This window comes from Myotis yumanensis, unplaced genomic scaffold (assembly GCF_028538775.1).
Source record: "Myotis yumanensis isolate MYYU_CA2020_CCGP unplaced genomic scaffold, mMyoYum1.0.hap1 SCAF_4, whole genome shotgun sequence".
NCBI lineage: Eukaryota > Metazoa > Chordata > Mammalia > Chiroptera > Vespertilionidae > Myotis > Myotis yumanensis.
Window position 1 is genome coordinate 104,808,422 of NW_027223755.1, and position 21,829 is coordinate 104,830,250.

Sequence of the window (21,829 nt, forward strand, 5' to 3'; positions counted from 1 at the left end):
CAGCCGCTGTCCCGATTTCTAACAGCAGAGATTCGTTCTGCCTGCTCCCAGCTTTACAGACGTGGGAGCATATAGTGTGTAGTCCTCTGAACCTGACTTCTTTTGCTCAACATCTGTGCTGCTGGGGGCGGTGGTACACGGTTCATTCTCGGTGCTACTCGGTCTCCACCGTGTTGACGGGCGTTGAGGAATTGCAAAGAGGGTGCTGCAGTGCAGCCTGGCAGCAAGTCTGAATCATGGGAACTCAGTTCATTCATTCATTCGTCCATCCATTCATTCACTCACTCATTCATTCATCCACTCACTCATTCATTCATTCTTCATTCATTCATTCATTCTTCATTCACTCCCAATGAGAGTCCATCTGCCTGTGAGGATATGCTCCCACCTGGGGCTTAGGAACCGGGAACTTCACACCTTGACAAAGCGTTACCGGGGAATCTGGTTACTATAACGACGGGAGGAAAGCCAAACATCTTCATGGGCTCTGAGCAGGGATCTGAGGTGCAGCCCAGTCCAGCAAAGGGGCATCTTGATTCGCGGCTGCAGCCCTTCCGCCGTAGTGGACCCTGTGCTTAGCCATCCCCGCTCCGGCAGGGCGGGCTTCGCCTCGTCCACCCTTGCTCCCCGACGCCCAGCCCAGAGCTGGACACGTAGTTGGTGCTCAGGAGTGTACACTGGCTGCGCACAGAGGTGCTCCCCTGGGGCCTGGCGAGGGAATGGAGGTTTGCTGCCTCACCCAGACGCTGTGGTCACTTTGGGGTGACAATGGCCAGGGGAGACCTTGACTAGCAGTTCAGGCAGAGGAAACAGCATGTGCCCTTAGCGCGTCTCAAACACACGTGCACCCAAAAGCCTCGCTGGGCCAGTCCCAGCACAACCAGCTGCCAACCACCCTTAAGGCCTGTGGTCACACCCAGGTGGTATCATACGCTCTGTGCCTCAGTTTCCTCATCTGTAAAATGGGGGTTAAATGAGCCAATGTGCGTGGAGTTCTCAGAATGGTACCCGGCATGTGGTCAGCATGGCATGGAGCCAGGCAGTGTTTGTGTCATGATCACACCCACGCTTTGCAGACCAGGAGGAAGTCACAGAGCAAGCAGGGCAGGGTGAAAGCCTGGGAGAAGGATGCTCTTCGCGGGAGAGCACGCCCGGGCTCCAGCACTGGCCCCGACTCCCTGTGGCCCTGAACAAGCCGCTCATCTCTGCCCCGTGGAGCGGACAGTGTGGCGGGGGCACGGCGAGGGCCCCGCTCCCGCAGGAGCCTCTGGGAGGGCCAGAGCGGGAGGCCGGGGAGAGGCCACCCCACGGACCCCCAGGGAGAGCTCAGTGCTTGAGAGGCAGTGAGTCCAGGCCCAGCTTTCAGCAACTTGGCTGCAGAGCCAGCCCACTCAGCCTGGTAAGCATTTTATAGACACAGCCAGAAGGTCCGCGGCGTGGCCGCCAAGCCCTGGAAGTGAAATTATGAGGCCAGTAAAACACGAAGACGCAACCACTCCAGGCCGGGGCCTCAGAACAGACGCAGGAATAGAGGTCTGGTGTTTCCAGAAGGAGGCACAGCGAGCCACCTGTCACCGTACATGGACACGGGGTACACACATCCACACACACTCACATGTGCACACACACACGCACGCATGCATGCTCACACGTGGACACAGTCCCAGCGTGCCCTGGAACGACAGGAGTGTGGTGCCTCTCAGCACCGCCCACGGGGCAGGGAGGGCAGGACCGTCTTCCTCTCCCGCTTCACCAATTGCGATTTCGGGAGAGATTCTGGGAGAAGCTCCGAGGCCTGCAGGGGTCCGGCTGGGCCCTGGGCCAGGCGTGCTGAAGGAGCGCTCTCACGGGGCTGGGCGCCCCCGGGCAGGGCCGTGTCTGGAGGGGAGACCCACACGTGGAGCGGGGAGCGGGCCCACACTTACCTTTCTCCGACGCTGGGGCCAGGTCAATGAAGCTTCGGCATGTCTCACCTTAGAAAAGAAGAGAAGTGTTTTCAGAACATGAGAGGCAGGGCGCTGTAGGCTGTCGCCGCCCCCTCCCGAGAGCCTGTGGACGAGGGGGCCCGAGCGTCTGCAACGCGAGTGGCATCTTTCTCTGGCCCTTATTCCTGGGAAGACTGTGTCCCTGCGGATATGGGCTGAGCAGCACCTGCGATGCCGCCTCCTCTCTCACCCCCCAGCCCATCCAGTCCTGTCTCCCCCATCCCCTCAAAGCCCTGTCCCTTCCCACCTCCCGGCCCAGCAGGGCGAGGCCACAATCCCTCACGGGGCGCCAGGGCCTCTGTCCAATCCGTTCTCCGCACTGAAGCCGCAGGGATGTTGTCAAAACACAGCTCTGATCACATCCAACACACACGTGCACGCACGCACAGACACACACGCATGCACACACCTGCTCAAAACCCTTTCATCTTTTCCCGAAGGATAAAGCCTGAATTGCTCAGGTGGACCCAGGACTGGCCCTCCACCCTCACTCCTACCTCCTTCCTCTCAGCTCCCGTGTCCTCGCCTTCCCTCCCACCGCGCGGGCTTCACACACCTGCGCCCCCTGTCAGAACACGCTCCCCCTGTTACCAGCCCCCACGGCACGGGCCTCCTGCAGGGCACCCAGTCACTGAGAATTCTTCCTGCGCCACGTCCCCAGTGCATCCCCAGCTCAGTGGATGGAACCCCACCGCCCAGGTGCTCCGGCCAGAGCCTCGATTTCTCTCTCCCTCACACCCCCACATGGCCTGTGGCTCCAGCTTCCCAGGACCCCTAGAATCCGACCACTTCGCATCACCTGCGCGGCCCAGCACATCGTCTCCCACCCGATCGTTGCAGAGCCTCTGCCCGCGTCTCCCTGTTTCTTCCCTTATCCACACAGTGGCCAGAGGATCCTGTTATAACCTGAGGTTATGTTGTCTCCGTTTAGAACACGCCTCTGATTCCTAATTCACTCGGAGTCAGAACCTATGTTCTCACCGTGGCCTACAAAGCCCTGTGCAATATGACCCCCATCACCTCCCTGACTTTGTCTAATATCTTCCCGCTGGGTCTCTTCACTCCAACCACGATGGCCTCCTTGCTGATCCTCAAATGTGCCAGGCACACCCCTGCCTCAGGGCCTTTGCACAGGCTGCTGCTCCTGCCTAGAGCATTCTTCCCCCAGATAGCCGAATGGTTTATCCTTCCTCTCTCTCCTCCATCACTTTCTTCTGATGTTGCCTTCTAGGGAGGCCTTTCCTAACTAATCTGTTTAACGTTCCAATCTCCCCTGACACTCCCCATCTCTTCCCACCGGACCCCTATCACCTCGAGTAGTGCCTGCTACACAGTGAGTGCTCAATCAATGTTTATTGAAGGGGCATATGAATAAAGGAACAAATCAATAGATGAACAAACAGGAAGTGAATGAATGAATGCCTTGCACCCAAACGTTGTGCCTGTTAAGAAACTTCAGTTCTTCCGTCTTTCCTCCGAGGCCTCCTTGATGCCCAGCCCTGTGCTGGCCACCAAGGACGCAGTGAGAGCAAGACATGGCCCAGCCTCCAGACCAGCGGTTCTCAACCTGTGGGTCGCGACCCCTTTGGCGGTCGAACGACCCTTTCGCAAGGGTCGCCTAAGACCATCCTGCATATCAGATATTTACATGACGATTCATAACAGTAGCAACATTACAGTTTAGAAGTAGCAACGAAAATAATTTTATGGTTGGGTCACAACATGAGGAACTGTATTTAAAGGGCCAGAAGGTTGAGAACCACTGCTCCAGACCCTTCCTTGTAAAAGGAGCACACACTGGGCCTCGCCTCCCCCGCTTTACCCCCCCCCCCCCCCTCACAAACACATTTTGTTTGGCTCACACAGGATCCTAAAAATAAGGAAACGGTTGCCTACAAGCCCAGACTTCTGGTTTTCTCTTGAAGAACCAGAAGAGCAGGCCACGCTGGGCCCACAACCCCGACAGCAGCCGTCAGATGGGGCGGGGCAGACGCTGCCCCCTTCAGCCGGGCGCATGGCTCTAGTTTGCCACAGTCCCCACCACTCCCTGCTGCTCTACCCCTAGCCTCACCTACAGCACACCCAGCTGGCCCCTGACACCTAGACCGGATGACCTCTAGACTGAACTCCCAACCCTGGCTTAAGGCTTTTCCTGCTGACCCCAGCGAGGAGATAGATTTTGGGTCAGAATGGAACCAATGTGAGTTAGGGGATGAAAAAAATCGGGGAGCTTCTGGCATTGTCACCTCCTGTGTCTGCTTAGAGCTTCCTAAGTTCTTGTCTAAGGAGATCCCTTGAAGCCCCGTTAGGCTCCTGAACTTCCTTCCAGTCCCGCAGACATGCAAAGGCAGACATGGGGGAGGGAGGAGATGCTGAGAAGGGAGGCGAGGCCAGATCACCAAGGGCCTTGAGTGCTAAGCCAAGGAGCAGTCTCCTCTCTTCTATGATCCCTTCTGGAGTCACGGGCCTCAGGTGGGCAGACGCCGCTCCTGTGGGTCCGCCATGCTGTGCTCGCTTCCTCTCTAGGCTCTACACTGAGGCGTAGGGCCTCCCTGTACAGATGAGGAAGGTGGGGCTCAGGGTGCTGGGTGTCAGCCTGAGCCACACAGCGAGCCCGTGTAGAGGTCATCACCTGCTGAGAGACGCTTGCTGGCAGGCAGAAGCTGGGAGGGAGGATTTAGAAAATGAGAGTAGATGATGAGCTAGAATGGATGGATTTTTGAAGGAATTGTTTTAAATTTATTTAAGGTTCATATTGTTTTCTCAAAGTCAGAGAGGGGAAATTTTAATGGCCATATTCAGACCAGCACCCAGGGCTGCATGAAGACCGCAGTGGCCCCAGGAACTTTTGTCTTTTGTATCCCTTCCTATATATATAAAAAAAAAAAAAAAAAAAATTCAAGCTCTGGCCAGTGGTGCTCAATGGTTACAGCGTCGGCCCAGGGAGCAAAGTGTCAGAGGTTCAGTTCCCAGTCAAGGGCACGTACCTCGGATGCAGGTTCAATCCCTAGTCTGGGTGCGTGTGGGAGGCAACAGATCAATGTGTTTCTCTCACATCAATGTGTGTGTGTCTCTCTCTCTGTCTCTCCCTCTCCCCCCTCCAACTAAAAATCAATGGAAAAAATATCCTCAGGTGAGGATTAAATAAAAATGAATTAATTAAAATGTATACTTTATAACTGAATATATTAACATATATTACATCTTTTCTTCACCTAAAAGTTTACTTTTTTTCCTTCTGATTTTAAAAGAAATTAAAACATGTTATGGGCCCCTGACAGCATTGTGGGGCCCTGGCTCTGTGCCCAGGGCCCAAGGGAGAGGCCTCCCGGCAGCTCAGGTCTCCTGGTCCACCCCCCCCCCCACCTACACCCCTCCCCCCCACTCCCGTCAGTGCCTTCCCACCACCCCTGGGCAGCTCGATGCTATTGAAGATTTCTGTACTAGGTATGTGGCCTTCTCTTTTTCTTTAACCGTTTTATTGAGATATAATTCACATGCCATGTGATTCATCCTTGTAAAATATACAATCCAATGGTTTTTAATGTCTTCTTAGTATATTCCCAAAGTTGTGTGACCATCACCACAACCAATTTTAGAACGTTTTTATCACCATCCACACCACCCCCCAAATATCCATGCTATCAGTCATCCCCTTCCCCCCACCCTCCCTGCACCGGACAACCACCAGCCAACTTCCCTTCTCTCTAGACGTGCCTGCTCTGGCTTCCCTCACTCGGCCTCACGGCTGGAGGCCGCCCATGCTGCGGTGTGTGTCCGCACGTCATCCCTTTTGCTGCAGAATAATATTCCATTATATAAATGCAGCGTATTTTATTTATCCATTCGTCAGCGGGTGAGCGTTCGGGTTTGTCTCCACTTTTGGCTATTTATCCATGTACAATTTTTTATAAGGACGAGTTTTCGTGTCTCTTGGGTAGATACCTAGGAGCGAAAATGTGGGGCCCCCTATGTTTAATCTTTGGTAACTGCTAGGCTGTTTTCCAAAGGAGGTACCCCATTTTACACCCCCACCAGCAACGTGTGAGGCCCCAATCTCCCCATATCTGTGTCAGCAAGTGTCATTGTCTCTCTTTCAGGATCGTAGGTGACCTTGCTGGTGGGGAGCGGTATCGCATTGTGGTTTTGACTCATTTCCTTCATGGCTAATCATATCGAGCATCTTTTCATGTACTTGTTGGCCATTTTTTGAGAAATTCAGTCCCTTTACTCATTTTTAACTGGATTATTTGTCATTTTATTATTGAGTTGTATGTGTTCTTTATATATTTTGCATACAAGTACCTCATATACATCTTTTTTCACATATTTTCTCCCATTCTGTGATTAGTCTTTCTAATTTCTTGGTGATATCCTTTGAGGTGTCAGAGTTTTAATTTTTAATGAATTTAAATTTTTTTAATTAAATTTTTTTAATTTTTTAATTAAAAAACTTCTTATCTAATTTTTCTTTTGTTACTTGTGCTTTTCTGTCATATCTAAGATCATAAAGATTTAGTCTTATTCTTTCTTAGAGTTTTATAATTTTCACTCTTAATTTTCGAGTTTATTTTATGTGTCATTCTCTTGCATATTGACATCTAATTGTCCCAATTGTTGAAAAGCTATTCTCTCCCCTCTGAATTATCTTGGCACCCTTGTCAAAATTAATTGACTGTAAATGTGAAGATATATTTTGTTCTCTCAATTCTATTCCACTGATGTATGTATCTATCCTTATGTAGTACCACACTGTTTTGATTGCTGTAGCTTTATAGTAAGTTTTGAAATTGGGAAGTGTGAGTCCTGCAACTTTGCTTTTCATTTTTAAATTGATTTTGGGCTACCCGGCCGGTGTGGCTCAGTGGTTGAGCATCGACCTATGAACCAGGAGGTCACAGTTTGATTCCTGGTCAGGGCACATGTTCCGATTGCAGACTCAACCCCCAGTAGGGGGCATGAAGGAGGCAGCCAATCAATGATTCTCTCTCATCATTGTGTCTATCTCTCTCTCTCCCTCTCCCTTCCTCTCTTAAAGCAATAAAAATATATTTCAAAAAAACAAAATTATTTTGGCTATTCTGGGCCCCTTGCATTCACATATGAATTTTAGAATCAACATCAATTTATGAAGAAAGCCAGTTGTAATTTTGATAAGGATTGCATTGAATCTGTAGTTCAATCTTGGGAATATTGCCATGTTAACAATATTAAGTCCTCTAATCCATGAACATGGGATAGGTTTTCATTTATTTAGATCTTTAATTTCTTTCAACAATGCTTTGCAGTTTGTAGAATATAAGTTTTGCATTTCTCTTGTTAGATTTTTTCTAAATATTTTATCCTTTTTGGTGCTATTTTAAATGGAATTGTTTTCTTAATTTAACTTTCTGATTGTTCCTTGATAGTGTATATAAATAATTAATTTTTGCATATTCACCTTGTACCCTGCAATCCTCCTGAATTCATTTACTAGTTTTAATAATTTTTTTCATCCTCACCTGAGGATATGTTTAGTAATTTTTAGAGAGGGAGGGAGAAAGAAAGAAAGAGAGAAACATTGATTGATTGCCTTCCATACTCGCCCCAACCAGAGATCAAACCCACAAACTAGGCATGTGCCCTGACCGGGAATCAAACCCGCAACCTTTTGCTGTCTAGGACAACATTCCAACCAGCTGAGCCACCTATACAGGGCAGTTCTAATAGTATTTTAGTGGACTCTTAGGATTTATCGTATATAAGGAAGGTCATGTCATGTACAAAGAGAGATAACTTTATTTCTTCCTTTCCAATCTCAATGCCTTGCTTCTTTTTCTTATCTAATTGTTCTGGCTAAAACCTGCAGTAGAATGTTGAATAGAAGTGTCAAGAGCAGACACCTTTGTCTTGTTCCTGATGTTCAGGGAAAAGCATTCATTCTTGTACCATTAAATATTATGTTCACTGAAGGCTTTTCATAGATACTCTTTATCAGGTTGGGGAAGTTCATTCCTATTCCTAGCTTGTTGAGTGGTTTATTTTTAAACGTGGGTTTGCCTTCTCTTTAAACCTATAACCTGCAATGTAGTCTGAGAACCCCCATTGTACAGACAAGCAAACTGAGGCTCTGAGTTTCAGTGACTTGCCCAAGACCAAACAGCCAGAAAGTGATGAAGCAGAACTCAACCCAGGTCCATACACTCCAAACGCCACACTCTCAGGCTCTCCCAGCCGCTGTTCCCACGTGCGATGACGGAATTTCCTGCTGCAGCCAGCCATTCCCACTGTGCAGAGCTGCTCGGTCCGACAGGAATTCCCTGGGAATACAGCTCCACGCAGACAGGGAAAACCCACCAACCTCACGGAAAGGGCTCTCACACTTCTGTTCCTGCTACACCGACAAGAATGAACCAAAGGAAACCGAGCAGAGCTGGTCAAACGCGGCCTGCACTGCCCATGCCGGGCGATGCTGAGGCCTAAGGGACAATCATCGTGATGACAGAGGAAAGACAGGGTATTTCAATGGGCAACAAGACCAACAACTGAAATCCACGCACAGCAGGGATTTTTGTCTTCAGACCCTGACGGTCCATGATAAAGGTCCGCTACCCACTTGTGGAAAAGATCAAGCCGTACCCTATTGGCTTCTTGCTCTCAGCAGTGGCCCTTAAGACATTAGCATCTTTGTCAACTATTATTAAATGTATATGTTTAACTAGGGAGTTTCGTTTGGACATAAAACTGAAGACAAATGCATTTATCTCTGTAGAGTGAGGCCGGTCAGTTAGACCGCGGAGCTGAGCACGTCACCTTCTCTGAACCGTGGAACCTGAAAGCTGAGAAGAACCCTAAAGGTCATCCAAGTGAAGCGGCTCCCGGCCCCGGAAGCCCCGGACCCCCCCACACAGACCCCAGTGGAACTGGTCAGTGTCGGGCCCAACACCAATGGGGTTTTAAAAGCTCCCCGGGTGACTCCAACCTCAGCCAGGGTGAGAGTCACACTCCAATCCGACTGGTGAAAGCACCTACTTTCATCGTTAGAAAAGCAATAGTAAGTCATTCGTTCTAATGGCAGCGCATGCTATTGCCCTGGACACCCCTTGGAGCAACAGCGTGGTCTGTGGGGCAGGATAGCAGAGTGAGCCAGGGCCTGAGCTCTGGAATCAGGTTCGGATCCTGGCTCTGTCACTTCCCGCTGCGAGTCCCCAGTCTTCCTGGGCCTTCATTTCCTGGCCTGTGAAATGGGCTCAGCACCCGTAGGGATGTTGTCAGGACTCAACATGGGCAAGGAGCTTGGACACGACGCCTGGAGCGGAGTGGTTGCTCAGGAGATGGTGGCCCTCATCGTCGCCATCTCCACACAGGGGTCAGGGGGACAGGGGACATGGCCCTCTGCAGGCTGATGGAGGAGAGACGAGGCTGCACGGACCACTATCACGGGGGCCAGAGGGTGGGGTGGTGCGAGGGAGAGATGGAGCCTGCGTCGGTCCAGCCTGGCTCCATCACTTACTGCATGTGCGACATTAACCTTCGTGTTCCTACCTGTGAGAGGTGAGAGTCGCCAATGCCCGTGTTCCTATGGTGCTGGCTACAGGGGGACCAGAAGGGCTTGGTGTCAACCACCAGGTGGTGCAGCTGGGACGGTTCAGCACCAGGAGCCCAGCGCTCCCAGCGGCAGCTCCAGGGGGGCATGGGTTCCCTGGGGGCCTGTGCTGGGGGCCCTGCACCTCCACTGTCTGCTCCAAACTCAGGGCATCTGATGCCCTTTGGCTCACAGTGAGCTACTCAGAGGAAGAAGGTACAAGAGTCAGCAGCTGCTCCAGGAAGGAGGGCTCCCACAGGTCCCCTGTGCTCCTGAGCCCACGGGAGGCAACGCCGCCCCCTTCAGCGGGAAAGAGGTGTGCACGGGAGGAGGGTGGAGCCCGCAGACCTCAGGAATCTATGAGCAGCAGGGGCTCCACAGCCCACTAAGATGTCAATGCCTTCCAGGAAATGGCCTGGGAAAGCTGGATGTTGGGGTCAGAGGTCACAGGCTCTGCAAAAATCCTGCACCCAGTGAGGGTCCCACAGCCTCCATGGGACTAGGAGACCGTCAGCCGTGCAGAGAGGGGGCAGGAGACCCAGGGCTCTCCCAGAGTCCTGAGGACGTCACATGATCCAGGGCTGGAAGGGAGCCTCAGCCCTGGATCATGTGACCAGAGAAATAAGGCACCAGGATGTCCCTTGCCTGTAAGAGTGAGGGGCATGTTGACACCCACCACAGCCTCAAGGGAAACGTCCACACGGGGTCCTCCCCTGGCCCCTGGCCCCGAGGCTGGCGGCCAGCAGATGGGACTCGGAACCCAGCCCAACGCAAAGGCGACCAACTCAAGAGCTCGAAACGGCCAGCGGGGGCTGAGGCCAACCTGCGGGACAGGCAGGCCTGGCGAGGGTGTGCCCTGTGTGCCAGGCCATCGGCACAGTCAGGGTCCCGGCAGGAAACAGACGGCACCTGGAAGACCCTCCCAGCAGACGGCCGAGCGAAGGACTGTTCATGGGCGTGTGGACGGGTGAGGAGCCAGCACGGGAGGGAAAGGGCCTGCAAGAGAGGTGGGGCCATGGAGGAGGAGCTTCGCCCAGGGAAGCAGCACCGGAACCAGAGATTCTGGGACGGAGCCCAAGACTCAGCATGTCTAACAGGTTCCCGGGCTGCTGATGCTGCTGTCTGGGACCACACTTTTGTTTTGTTTATTTTGTTTAATACATATTTTTATTGCTTTCAGAGAGGAAGGGAGGGGGAGAAAGAGATAGGAACATCAATAATGAGAGAGAATCATTGATCGGCGGCTTCCTGCACGCCCTACCCTGGGGATCGAGCCCACAACCCGGGCATGTGCCCTGACTGGGAATCGAACCGTGACCTCCTGGTTCATGGGTTGATGCTCAACCACTGAGCCACACGGGCTGGGCTGAGCCCACACTTTTGAGCCGTTACTGTCAAACCTCAGCGGGGAGAGAACGAGGCAGGGGAGGGGAGAGCCACCCCAGCCTTTCTCTCCTTCCGCCCTGACTTCCTGCTGGTGCCTCCCACCAGCCACAACCAAGGAGAAGCAGAGGGTGCAGGAGTCCGGGCCATTCCTCTGTGCAGGGCAGTCTCCCCTTGCTGCGAATGGGGAACAGCCAGGACCCCACCCGACCCACGGCGGCCCTCGCCCCTCCTCACCCATCGCTCTCACCTCCCACCCGGCTTTCTTGTCTCCTTCACAGACTGTGTTACTAATGCAGTTGCACCCAACCACGTTCATGGAGCACCTGCTGCATGCCGGGCTCTGCTCTGGGTTCTGGGGTTCAGCAGGGAGCCAGCAGGCAAATCCCCGCCCTTGTAGAGCCTCCGTCCTAATATTTAAGTGCATCAGCCGCTCGGAACTATAGCTCCAAAGGAGGGCATCCCTGGCTCTTTTAAACGACACCGACCGACAGCGTCCCCGCAACTGGGAGGCCAAGCATTTGCCCCAACACACAAGCTCCGTGACCAGCTCTCAGCCCTGCTGTGTCCTCCAAGCCAGGGCCAGGAGCAGGTGCTCCGGACACGGCTGTGGAAGGAGGAAAACGAAGAGCGCTGCATAAACTGCCTTCATCAACAATCACACCAAAGGGCGTGCTCTGCAGAGCCCTCAGAGTATGGCCCTGCACCTGTGGGCAAAGGTGAGCCCTGCAGCAGCTCAGGGCCCAGTCACGGGCAGAGACAAGCACAGTGGGCGTCCTCACTGTCCAGGGGAGGGGAGGGGACCCCAGGGCAGCCAACCATCCCCAGCCTCGCACCTGCCCGAGGCAGAGCCCTAGGAGGCCTGGCGGTCACCCCGGACATGGCACCTGAATGCTGCCCTACCCTCCTCCCTGTCCTATTGCTTCCTTCACACGCTGGTTCAGACGGGCCCCCCTGCCTTTCCCACCTCCCAGACTCAACATCTCTCCTTCCATCTCTCCCGGTCTGAACCAGCCCAGCCTTCAAGCCACAGCTCAAAGCCCACGCCACCCCCGCCACGAAGCCCGCTCTGTGCACCCACCGCCTGCCCTGTGCCAAAGAAATGTCTCCTTGCTCTGAATTTCCGTGTATTTTCTGCAATATTTCTCATCATATTGTCACATCTACCTCGGGGACAGCGTGGTGCTCTGGCTTGGCCCCCAGCAGGTGGGAGCTAGAGCTGTCACATGGCCTACGAGCCGGGACCCGGTGACCCGCGGGGAGTCCAGCAAGCGCCATGCTGAGGGCGTGGCACACAGCACAGGGTGCGAGGTCAGTGTCCATCCCATTGCACAGACGAGGAAACTGAGGCTCACACATGCAGAGCAACGCACCCAAGGTTCCACGGCCCAGAGGGGTGGGATGGGGACCGGGCCGGGTCTGTGTTTCTCCAAAGCTCTTCCCATCCCTCAGGGCCTGGCCTGGGGGCGGGGGCGGGGGCGGAGACCAGGCCACTCCGCGAGGCCGGACCAGCTTGTTTGGACTCAGGCACATAAAGGGCCTCTGCAAAATCTTTTTAACGCGTTTTATGACGGAAATTTCCAATTTTTGCGAAAGCAGAGAGACTAGTGTGACGAGCCCCATGGCCTCACTCCCAGCTCCAACTGTCACCCCCTGGCCAGCCTTGTCTCGTCTGTACGCCTGTCCCGCCACCCTGGGTTGCTTTGAAACAAATCCCACAAGTTGTATCTAAACGCCTTCCTGAAGGGTTTACTGCTGCTCAGAAAACACAAGTGCGAAGTCATCTATTCCTAGACCCTGCGGCATCCCCTTTGGGAATAAATGCACCGCCCAAGAGGCTGCGAGCCTGGCCTGGCTGCTGGCCCCTCCGACCCACCCACTGTCTTCAGGGCCCGGCCGAGCCAAGGTGGGGGGGTGGCTCAGAAGCTGCTCTCGACGCAGCAGCCGAGCCTGTCAGCGAGCACACGGATGTCCCAGCAAGAGGAGCACCTGGCACAGGCCCCGGGGAGACAAGGGATCCAGGAATCCACCCAGAGACCCGTGGGTGACAGCGGCCTCCTCCGCTCGGGCTCCCTGCTCAGGCCCGATTCCAGGACGCAGCCCAGCGCCTCCTGCAGGTCCGGCCACTTGAGAAAGAACCTGTGTGCGGAGGCAGCCAGCCGGGGCAGGCGGGCAGCAGGGCCAGAGGAAGCCGGGCAGGGGTGCTCCCCAAGAAAAGCCTGCTGCCCCCGGCCCCCTTGCACTGCTCGCTGTGGGCTGTGTGTAAGCAACAGTTTGTGTTTGGTTGGGGTTTTGCCAGTAAAGGAGGCTCATTCTGCCTCTCGGGGCCGCTTGAGGGCTAAATGAGGTGATGGGTATGAAGCGAGACGTCTTCCGTCAGGATTAAATCAGGCGACATCTGCGAGGGAGCAGCCGGGTGTGCGCCTCCCACACCCCCTGTCACCATCACAGCTCCCTCATCCCTCCCGCAGGGGGTGCTCCGAAGCCGCGAGGCCTGCGTTCCAGTCCCTCCTCTGCCTCCGCCCACCCCTGAGCCTGCCCCCACCTGCCAGACGGCAGTCACTGAGTACCTGGCCTTCCAGGCGCGCGAGAGGATGAAACAGAAAAAAGCATGAGAAAAACGCCCGCCCCGGGCTTGGCTCCAGGAATAAGAGCTATTTTGACCCCTTCCCTGGACGCTGGGGTCGAGACACACCGCACTCCCCCTCCCAGGCCAGAGCAGGAGCGGCGTGTGCACCTGTGCTGCGCAGGTGGCGGGCCCTGGCAGGGAGGCGGCCGGGGAAGATGCCCAAGGCTGGCAGAAGGGGCGTGGAGCGCTGCCCTTGGCAAAAACACGCCAGAGCCCAGGTGTGGCAGCAGGAAGACCGGCAGCAAGAGGGAGGGGCCTGGGAGCCCAGCATCCGTGGCTGGGTCCCCAGATGCCGGCTCGGAGGATCGTGACTTAATCCCATCCCCCAGCAGGTGGTGTTGATGGGGAGGGGGGGGTGGGGGCCTGTGGAGCTGGGGGAGGAGAGGGCGTCGGGAGACCCGCAGTGAGGACTGGGGAGCAGAGGGCCACGGAGAGAGGTGGTGGCACCGCCTCCCCAGCCGGCCCACGGGAAGCCTTTGCCAGCGTGCCGTGTCTGCACATGCCTCCTGCCAGCCCACAGGGCTCCACACTCTCCAGACGGGGAAACTGAGGCTGGGAAACCCAGCGACTTGTCTGAGGTCACACGCCCGTGTTGGAGACAGGACTCACATCCAGACGGTCCAGCACGGAGCCTTTGCACTTGGCCACTACTCTGTCCCGCCCCTAGCAGAGTAAGCAGGTTCTAGAAAAATCCATGCTTACTAACGCAAGTCTCAGGCGCCCCCCGGAGAGGACTCCCCCCGCGGCAGGAGAGGTCGGCCAGCGGAACGTGGCCGCATTGCGCGAGGCCCAGCCGCCGGGGCCCCCAAGGCTGGTTCTGACCCAGAGCCCACAGAGTCCAACCTCTTGGGGGGTGCGTGGCTAGTGTTGCCTGTAGTCGGAGCTTCCAACTTGCTAGGAGGGCAGAGGCTGGCTGGTCCTGGCCCCCCAACACATGTGGCCGATGAGAAACCATTTTACCTTCGTGGCAAGGGCAAACGTTCACCCACCTTCGCTGGCCGGATCCAAGGAATTGAGCCCCGGAGCCGGGAGCCGAGAAAAATGCCAGCAGACCCTGTGTGAGGCTCCGCCCCCCACCACGCAGACTGGCGGTGGGGCCTTGGCAAGCGCCTCCTTGGAATTCTCCCGAGGCCTCTGCCAGTTCAACTGCCAGGGCAGCAGATGGCACACACTTATCTGCTGATGATATTTTGATTTATTTATCTCCTACAGATGGTACCACGCCTTGATTTCTGGCAGGGGTCCAACATGTGGTTGTCTTTCCGGGGGTTCTCGTTTGTCCGAACGGAGGACATAGCGGAGACTAAGATCCCGCCTGGCACCGTGACGGTCGCTGGGGCCCCAAGACGTACCTTGCGCGGGCATTTGGGGCACTGTGGGCAAACCGAAGGGAAGGATTTGTTCTGCAGAATTTTGCAGCTGGAAGGATCTAAATGCCTATTTAAAATTAACACCCGAGCGGTTAAATGGAAGAGCTCTGAACTCACAGCGTTTTGAGTTCCAGTCCTAGCTTTGCCACTTGCAAACTCTCTGAGCCCTTACAGACCAGACTGTCTAGGTCTCAGTTTCCTCATCTGTCAAGTGGGTGTAACGGTCATCTCCATCACATAAGATGTGGCAGAAACAGCTAGCTGTCCTCCAAAAAACGCACCACTCCTCCTATAGTGTGGGGTCACAGCTAGGAAGTGGCTGCCCAGCCAGGCACAATATTTCCCAGCATCCACTGCCTCCTGGTGGGGTCATGTGACTGGTTCTTGCCTCTAGAATGTGAGTGTGGGTGAAGTGTGTCACTGCCTGGGGAGGGCTTTTGGGCCTCGGGTGTGCCGCCCGGATGCAGAGGACTCCGAGGTGCTCAGAAATGAGGAGGCCCAGTATGGACGTTGCCTGGTCCCTGGGTCACTGTGTGGAGCAGAGCTGTCACCCCGGGCCACCCGAACTGAAGCATGACATGAGCAAGAGACAAATGGCGACTGTCTTGATCGCTGGTACCTCGGGGTTCGTTGGTTACAGCAGCTGGTGTTACCTTACACACAGTCGGGGGTCAAATGAAATCATCCGTGTGAGGCAGCTGGTGCATGACAAGGACTCGGTAAGTGTTCACAACTATTATCATCTCCATCTTTCAAGGGAACCTGATAAATAGAGGACAGTGTGAAGGCTTTACTGCCATCCCATCTGTTGGGCCGTTAAAGCAAGGCAACCCTGGTGTTCCCCACACCCCAGCCTCATTCTGCCCTTTTCGGATCCCAGCACGAATCCTTCCTGCATTGTCCTTGCTCACGCCCAGAAGTATGTTTTGAAGGAGAAACTGAGAGAGAGAGAGAGCTGTGGTGGTTTTCCTGCGGCACACTGGGGAGATCTGGGCCCTGGGCCCCCTCTCCACCCCTTCGGCACAGGATTGTCAACTAGAGATGGGAGAAGGGGCTTAGGGACCACGGGGCCCACCATCCTCGGTCCCCAGGTGTGAAACCAAACCCCGGGGAGGGCTCATGAGCTGCTTAAGTTCTCATCACATGTCAGATATTGAGTCCCCTGCCTCCTAACCCAGAGGAAGTCTGGAAGCAGGAGGGCCCCGCACGCCCTGGCTACAGAAAATAATAACAGCTGATGCTTACTGAGCACCTACTATGTGCCAGGCGCTGTTCTAAACCTCCACATGCACTCACCTGCCTAATTCCCATAACAACCATATGAAAGAGGCACTATTTCATTCCCATTTATCAGATGAAGAAACTGAGGCCCAGCAGCACAGAGATGCAAGTGGTGGACGGGGATGCCCCAGGCGCCCTAACTGCAGAGCCCACACCGTCAGCCTGTTTGGAGGGTGGGACTCACAGGAAGGATCCGACTCATGCTGCTGACTCCGAGGCACAGAGTGAACCCCGGGGTCCCAGGAGCAGGACTCTGTCTACAGCCAGAGGGGAGTCAGCACAGAAAGGCCCCCTGAGGCGGCACTCAACCCCCCTGCTGAAGAGTGTAAGGAAGGCTCGTGCTCCCCCGTGCCAGTGCTGCCAAAAGACCTGGGGGGGGGGGGGGGCGGGGGCGGGGGGGGGGCGGGGGGGGGTATGAGACTGGCCAGTGTTTCCTCACACGTCCCCCGGGCGGTCCTGGCAGGGCTGTGGCGCTAAAGGACACCCGATCCCGCCACGGGGACCGATTCTCCCTTCCCGGCTCCCCTCCGACTGTTCATTTACTTCCAGGAGAGAGTTTGGGTTCTGTGACGGTCTGTTAACATTGTTAATCTTCTTTTAAAAAAGAAAGAAAAAAAAGAGGAAAGGCAACAGTATCCCGCTAGAACTGGATGACACTGTCTTACACACACACAAAGGGACGCGTGTGGATGCATCTTTCTTCTATTTCTGGCAAGCTGTGTGGGTTTTCTACGTCCGGTTGTAGTATAAAGCTTCTTCCCTTTACGTTCGTTTATGTAAGTAGCGCTGAGCCAATATAGAGCAACAAAAGAGAGTCTCAGTAGGACAGGGCATGTGCTGAGAACAAGCTCAGAAAGGTGACGGGAGAACGGCCGAGGGAGGGGACACTGGGACAAGCAGCCCTGGGCTCCGAGGCCCACTCCAGCCGAGAGCTGCCCGGCCGCCCAGCACAGCGCGGGGAGCGCCGCTCGCGTCCTGTTCGTGTGAGTGACATCCGCGGGCATTCTGCCACGCAGGCCTGTGTGGCCCAGCACAGCAGCCACGAGCATTTGGAGAGTGACAGATGCCCCGAACACAGGAGGGAGACGGACAGTGCTGTGTCCGGCTGCCCTGAAATCGGCAGCCAGCGTGTCTCACTCCGAGTGCTGGCCCTCTCTGACCCTCACGGTGTCCCCACCCTCAGGGGCCACCAGGCCGCCCAACCAGCACCCACCCACCCTCAAGAGGACGCAGAAGCGTAGGCGTGGCTGCTTCCAGAGGGGGGGGACGGGGGGAGGGGGGGGGAGGGGGGGGCGGAGCAGGGCAGGACGGGGAGAGAGTGAAATGTGCCTTCAGCTCTAAAGACAGCGGCCAACATTCTCCCACCTGAGCACCATTCTGGGAAAAGCCAGCCGCCACGGAAACCCAGCCCGCCCGCCGGAGAAGCATCCAAATAAACTCAAGAATGGAGAGCTCACACCGAAAGCACCGAGTATCTTTCAGGATCCACATATTCAGAATGTAGGGGTGCGGTGGCTGAGACCCCTGACTGTGTAAAGACCAGGGAACGTCAGCGACCAGGAGGCCCAGCCCGTCCTGCTCGGAAGGCGGCTAACGCAGGGTCACTGTTCAAAGTCAGCCCTTCCCCCTCAAGTCACAAAGGTCACGCGACCAGGCAGAAGACAAGGGGGTTAAACGCAGGCCTGTCGGGAGCACCAGGCCCCAGCATGACTCTCTGGCCTAGGGCTGCGCAGAAAGAGCCTCACCTGTCTCAGGAATTTACCAAGCTGATTTAAAATAAAAAAAGAAAATCAACTTACACTCACCCTGCCAGGCCAGTCCTACACATCTCTCTACCCCTCCCCCACCACACTCTCACACTCACACACACACACACTCACACTCACACACTCACACTCACACACACTCACACACTCACACACACACACACTCACACACTCACACATACTCGCTCACACACACTCACACACTCACACACTCACACACACACACTCACACACACACTCACACTCACACACTCACACACTCACACACACACTCTCACACACACTCACACTCACACACACTCACACTCACACACACTCACACACACTCACACACTCACACTCACACACACTCACACACTCACACACACACTCACACTCACACTCACACACACACACTCACACTCACACACACTCACACTCACACACACTCACACACACACACACACACACACTCGTCTGTGGCCTCAGCCTCTTCCCCTGGCCTCCTGGCCTCCTGCACTGTCAGATGCCAGGATGTTTGTAGAGCCCAGCTCTGAATTCCGCTCAGGAATTTCTACTTCATTTCAGTTCTCGCAGAATCACGCCTTCAAACATTTATTTAAAGAGCAGACTTCGAAAGATCTAGAGTCTCCGTGACCCAACAATTTCATTTCTTGGAATTCATCTTACAGACATGTTCATACGTATACCAAGTAACACGGGATCAAGATAATTCACTGCCGCGTTGTTTTAATAGCAAAGGACCAGAAAGAGCCTAAATTTCCATTAATTAAATAAGAAATATACATTCAATGTATGGAAAACTCATACCCATCGACACAAGCAAGGCAGCTCTCACAGAGTATGAACACAGAATATTGGCGTTAATTAACGTTACTACAGAATGCAGAATGTCACTATTCCGTGAAAGAGTGGGTGCCTCGCTGAAGCTTCGACCCACGGCTACAGAGAATAAATCTAAACAGGTCCACCCTCTTCGGTCCAGCATGGCCTTGGCATGCTCCACCAGACACGGTATTAGCTTTCAGTTGCTGCTGTAACGAAGTACCACAAGCTTAACGGCTTACACAATACAGTTTTTTTTTTCTTCTAATTCTAAGGTCAGAAGCCCACATGTGCCAGTGGGCAGACATCAAGGTGTCGGCAGGGCTGCGATCCTTCGTGGAGGAGCCAGGGAAGACTCCATCCCTTTGCCTTCCCGGCTTCCTGTGGCCACCGCACTCCTCCACCTGCGGCCCCTGCCTCACCGTGTGGCATCTCTTCCTTCACTGACATGGCTCCCTTTCTGAGCTGGGGAAGGGTCTCCACTTCGAAGGACTCGTGTGATTAGGGTGCGCCCATCAGGAGAATAGATGACTTCCCCATCTCAAAATCCTAGCGGGACCACCTCTGGAGAGTCCCTTTCCCCATGAAGGCGGCAGCATGTCCCGGGTTGCAGGGACCATGGTGCGGACACACGGGGGAGGTGCACTGCTCTGCCTGCCACAGAGACACTGGGCTCCAGCCACCACACACTCATCACGTCTCATCAAACACAAGACCTTACAATGATGTACCCGTCCCTCTGCCCAAAATGCTCTTCCTCCCCTGCCCAGTTCCCACCCAAACCTTCACAGCTGACCGCAAAAGCCCCCTCCTCCAGGAAGCCCCCTGGCTTCCCCAGGCAGGAGTAGTGATAAATGAGACGTGTCAGTCAGCATTTGCACTATTTGCCTACATGTGCCTTCTAGCAGCCTGCAAGCAACTTAAGAGTGAAACTGACTTACTGGACCACAGCCCCACCATTCAGCATGATGCCTGTCCCATCACAAGGGTAGCAGACACTGAAGGAATGACATGCTGAGTCCTTTCTATTTTACTGTGGAGCACACTATACAATTTTTGAAATCCAAATATGATTTTATGTATCTGCTACTGTTGTTGTTTTAACTCACATGTCTGGCACATGATAGGAGCTCAGTAAGTATTTGTTGAGTGAATAAATTAATACGCACACCTAATATTTATTAAATATTTTCTATATGCCGAGCACTTTGCTTAACTCTCTACCAGCTCTGCCTCTCACTTAACTTTTCATAGTAACTCTCAAAGGAGGACTACTGTATGCTGGGGGGTAGTTAACACCAGCTCCTGTTACAAACACTTCAACATCTTAAAGGCTTATTTCTCCTACATGACTCCCATCCACGTGGTGGCTCGGGGGCCCAGCCTCCTGTGCTCCACAGATGAGGGAGAGGAAGTACAGACGGGGCCTGCTGTGTGCTCAGCCCAGAGGGGACATACATCACTCCCACGCACAGCCCCTGAGCTCCTGCATTTCCCAGCTTCCTCTGCAGTCGGATTGGCCACGAGGCTGGGAAATGCAGGCAGCGCGTGGAGAATGGGAAGCATCGCAGTCAGAACCACAACGACTGGCTTCCTCATCTTACAGCGGAGAGCCAGAGGTCCGGACGAATGGAGACTGCCTGGCAGCTCGCGCGCGTAGGAGGCAAATTCAACCAAGGGTCTGTCTGCCGGCACAGACCACACCCTTGCTTACTCACGTTTGCACAAACCGTGTGCTCAAGTCAGGCCACCGCAGAGGACGAAGGCCTGGGGCCTTGCTGAGTGGCAGGAAGGACCCCAGCCTGGAAGGGGGCGTGCCCTCGGGACAATGCCACAGCGGATAATCGGATAATCGCACAGAGATCGTCGGAGTCCGCTGGTCGCATGCCGCCATCCACCGCTCACCCTGCCAGTCAGCGTACCCATGTGTCTAACTGAGGACGCAGGAGATATGTGCTCGATCCCCCCTCCAGACTGTTGCACGAGGGGAAACAAAATCTACTTTTTAAGCCAGTGGTTCTCAACCTTCCTCATGCCGCGACCCTTTCACACAGTTCCTCATGTTGTGGTGACCCCGTTTCATTGTTACAAATTGAACATAATTAAAGCATAGTGATTCATCACAAAAACAATATGTAATTATATATGTGTTTTCCGATGGTCTTAGGCGACCCCTGTGAAAGGGTCGTTCGACCCCAAAGGGGTCGCGACCCACAGGTTGAGAACCGCTGTTTTAAGCGAATATCAGACGGAGCTTGAACAAAACCAGTAACTCTCAGGGCGAGCCGTTCCCTGGGCTTCCCGGGCGCTCACGGTGTCATTTCTGGGGCTATTTGGCCGTTGTTTACTGTCTGGAAAGAAAGACTGCTCCTCCCTGGATGTGTGTCTCCCCTCCTCCTCCTCCCTGCCGCCTCCCGGCGTGCTGGCCCTCTGCTCCTGCAGTGTAACGTTATAGTAGAAAAATTTCCCCAATCCCCGAGTCGCTTGGCCGCATCAGTCCCAGATCCCGGGCCCTCGCTCCAGAACCTATCGCTCTGTCTGCTGTTCTGACTTGAGCGCCAGCATCGCTAGGCTGAGCCGACTGCAATTACCAGTCAATTACTTCTCAAGTGTTCAGGGCTGATTGTGCAGGGAGTGGGTTATTCGGGCTGCTTGCTTCCCCCTCCCTGTGGGTCGGCACTCATTAGCACCTCCATCAGCAGGCAAGAAAGGAAAAGAAAGTTTGCTGAACTGCCCCCGCCCCTCCCCCCCCAACAGTTGCTGGTCAGCCTCTGCTGTTTGGCACGGATGCAACTAGGACCCTGGACTCATCTGCTGGTGCTGCTGCTCCCCCTTTGCAGAGACAATGCGCTGTTTGCGAGGAGAGGGTAGCTGCAGCAGCACCAGCCACCAGCCTGTGTCTCCATCCCCAGAGCTGCTCCCACCCGCCCGTGACGTCTGCGCGCTTGACAACAGTGAGTGTGCGTGTGGGAGCGGCGAGGGCGTGTGCGTGCGAGACCGCTGCTGTCAGCCGAGGCCCGCAGCCG

General features: G+C 54.7%; 1 protein-coding gene across 2 annotated transcripts in view; it reads right to left on the bottom strand.

Annotated features, from left to right (window-relative positions):
- The window catches only part of GSG1L (GSG1 like), a 181,580-nt gene that overhangs the window by 114,817 nt on the left and 44,934 nt on the right, over positions 1 to 21,829 (bottom strand). For both annotated transcript variants that reach the window (XM_070411636.1, XM_070411637.1), the window contains exon 2: positions 1,926 to 1,973. In XM_070411636.1, the coding sequence (XP_070267737.1) occupies positions 1,926 to 1,973 (48 nt within the window). The remainder of the gene's footprint in view (positions 1 to 1,925; positions 1,974 to 21,829) is intronic.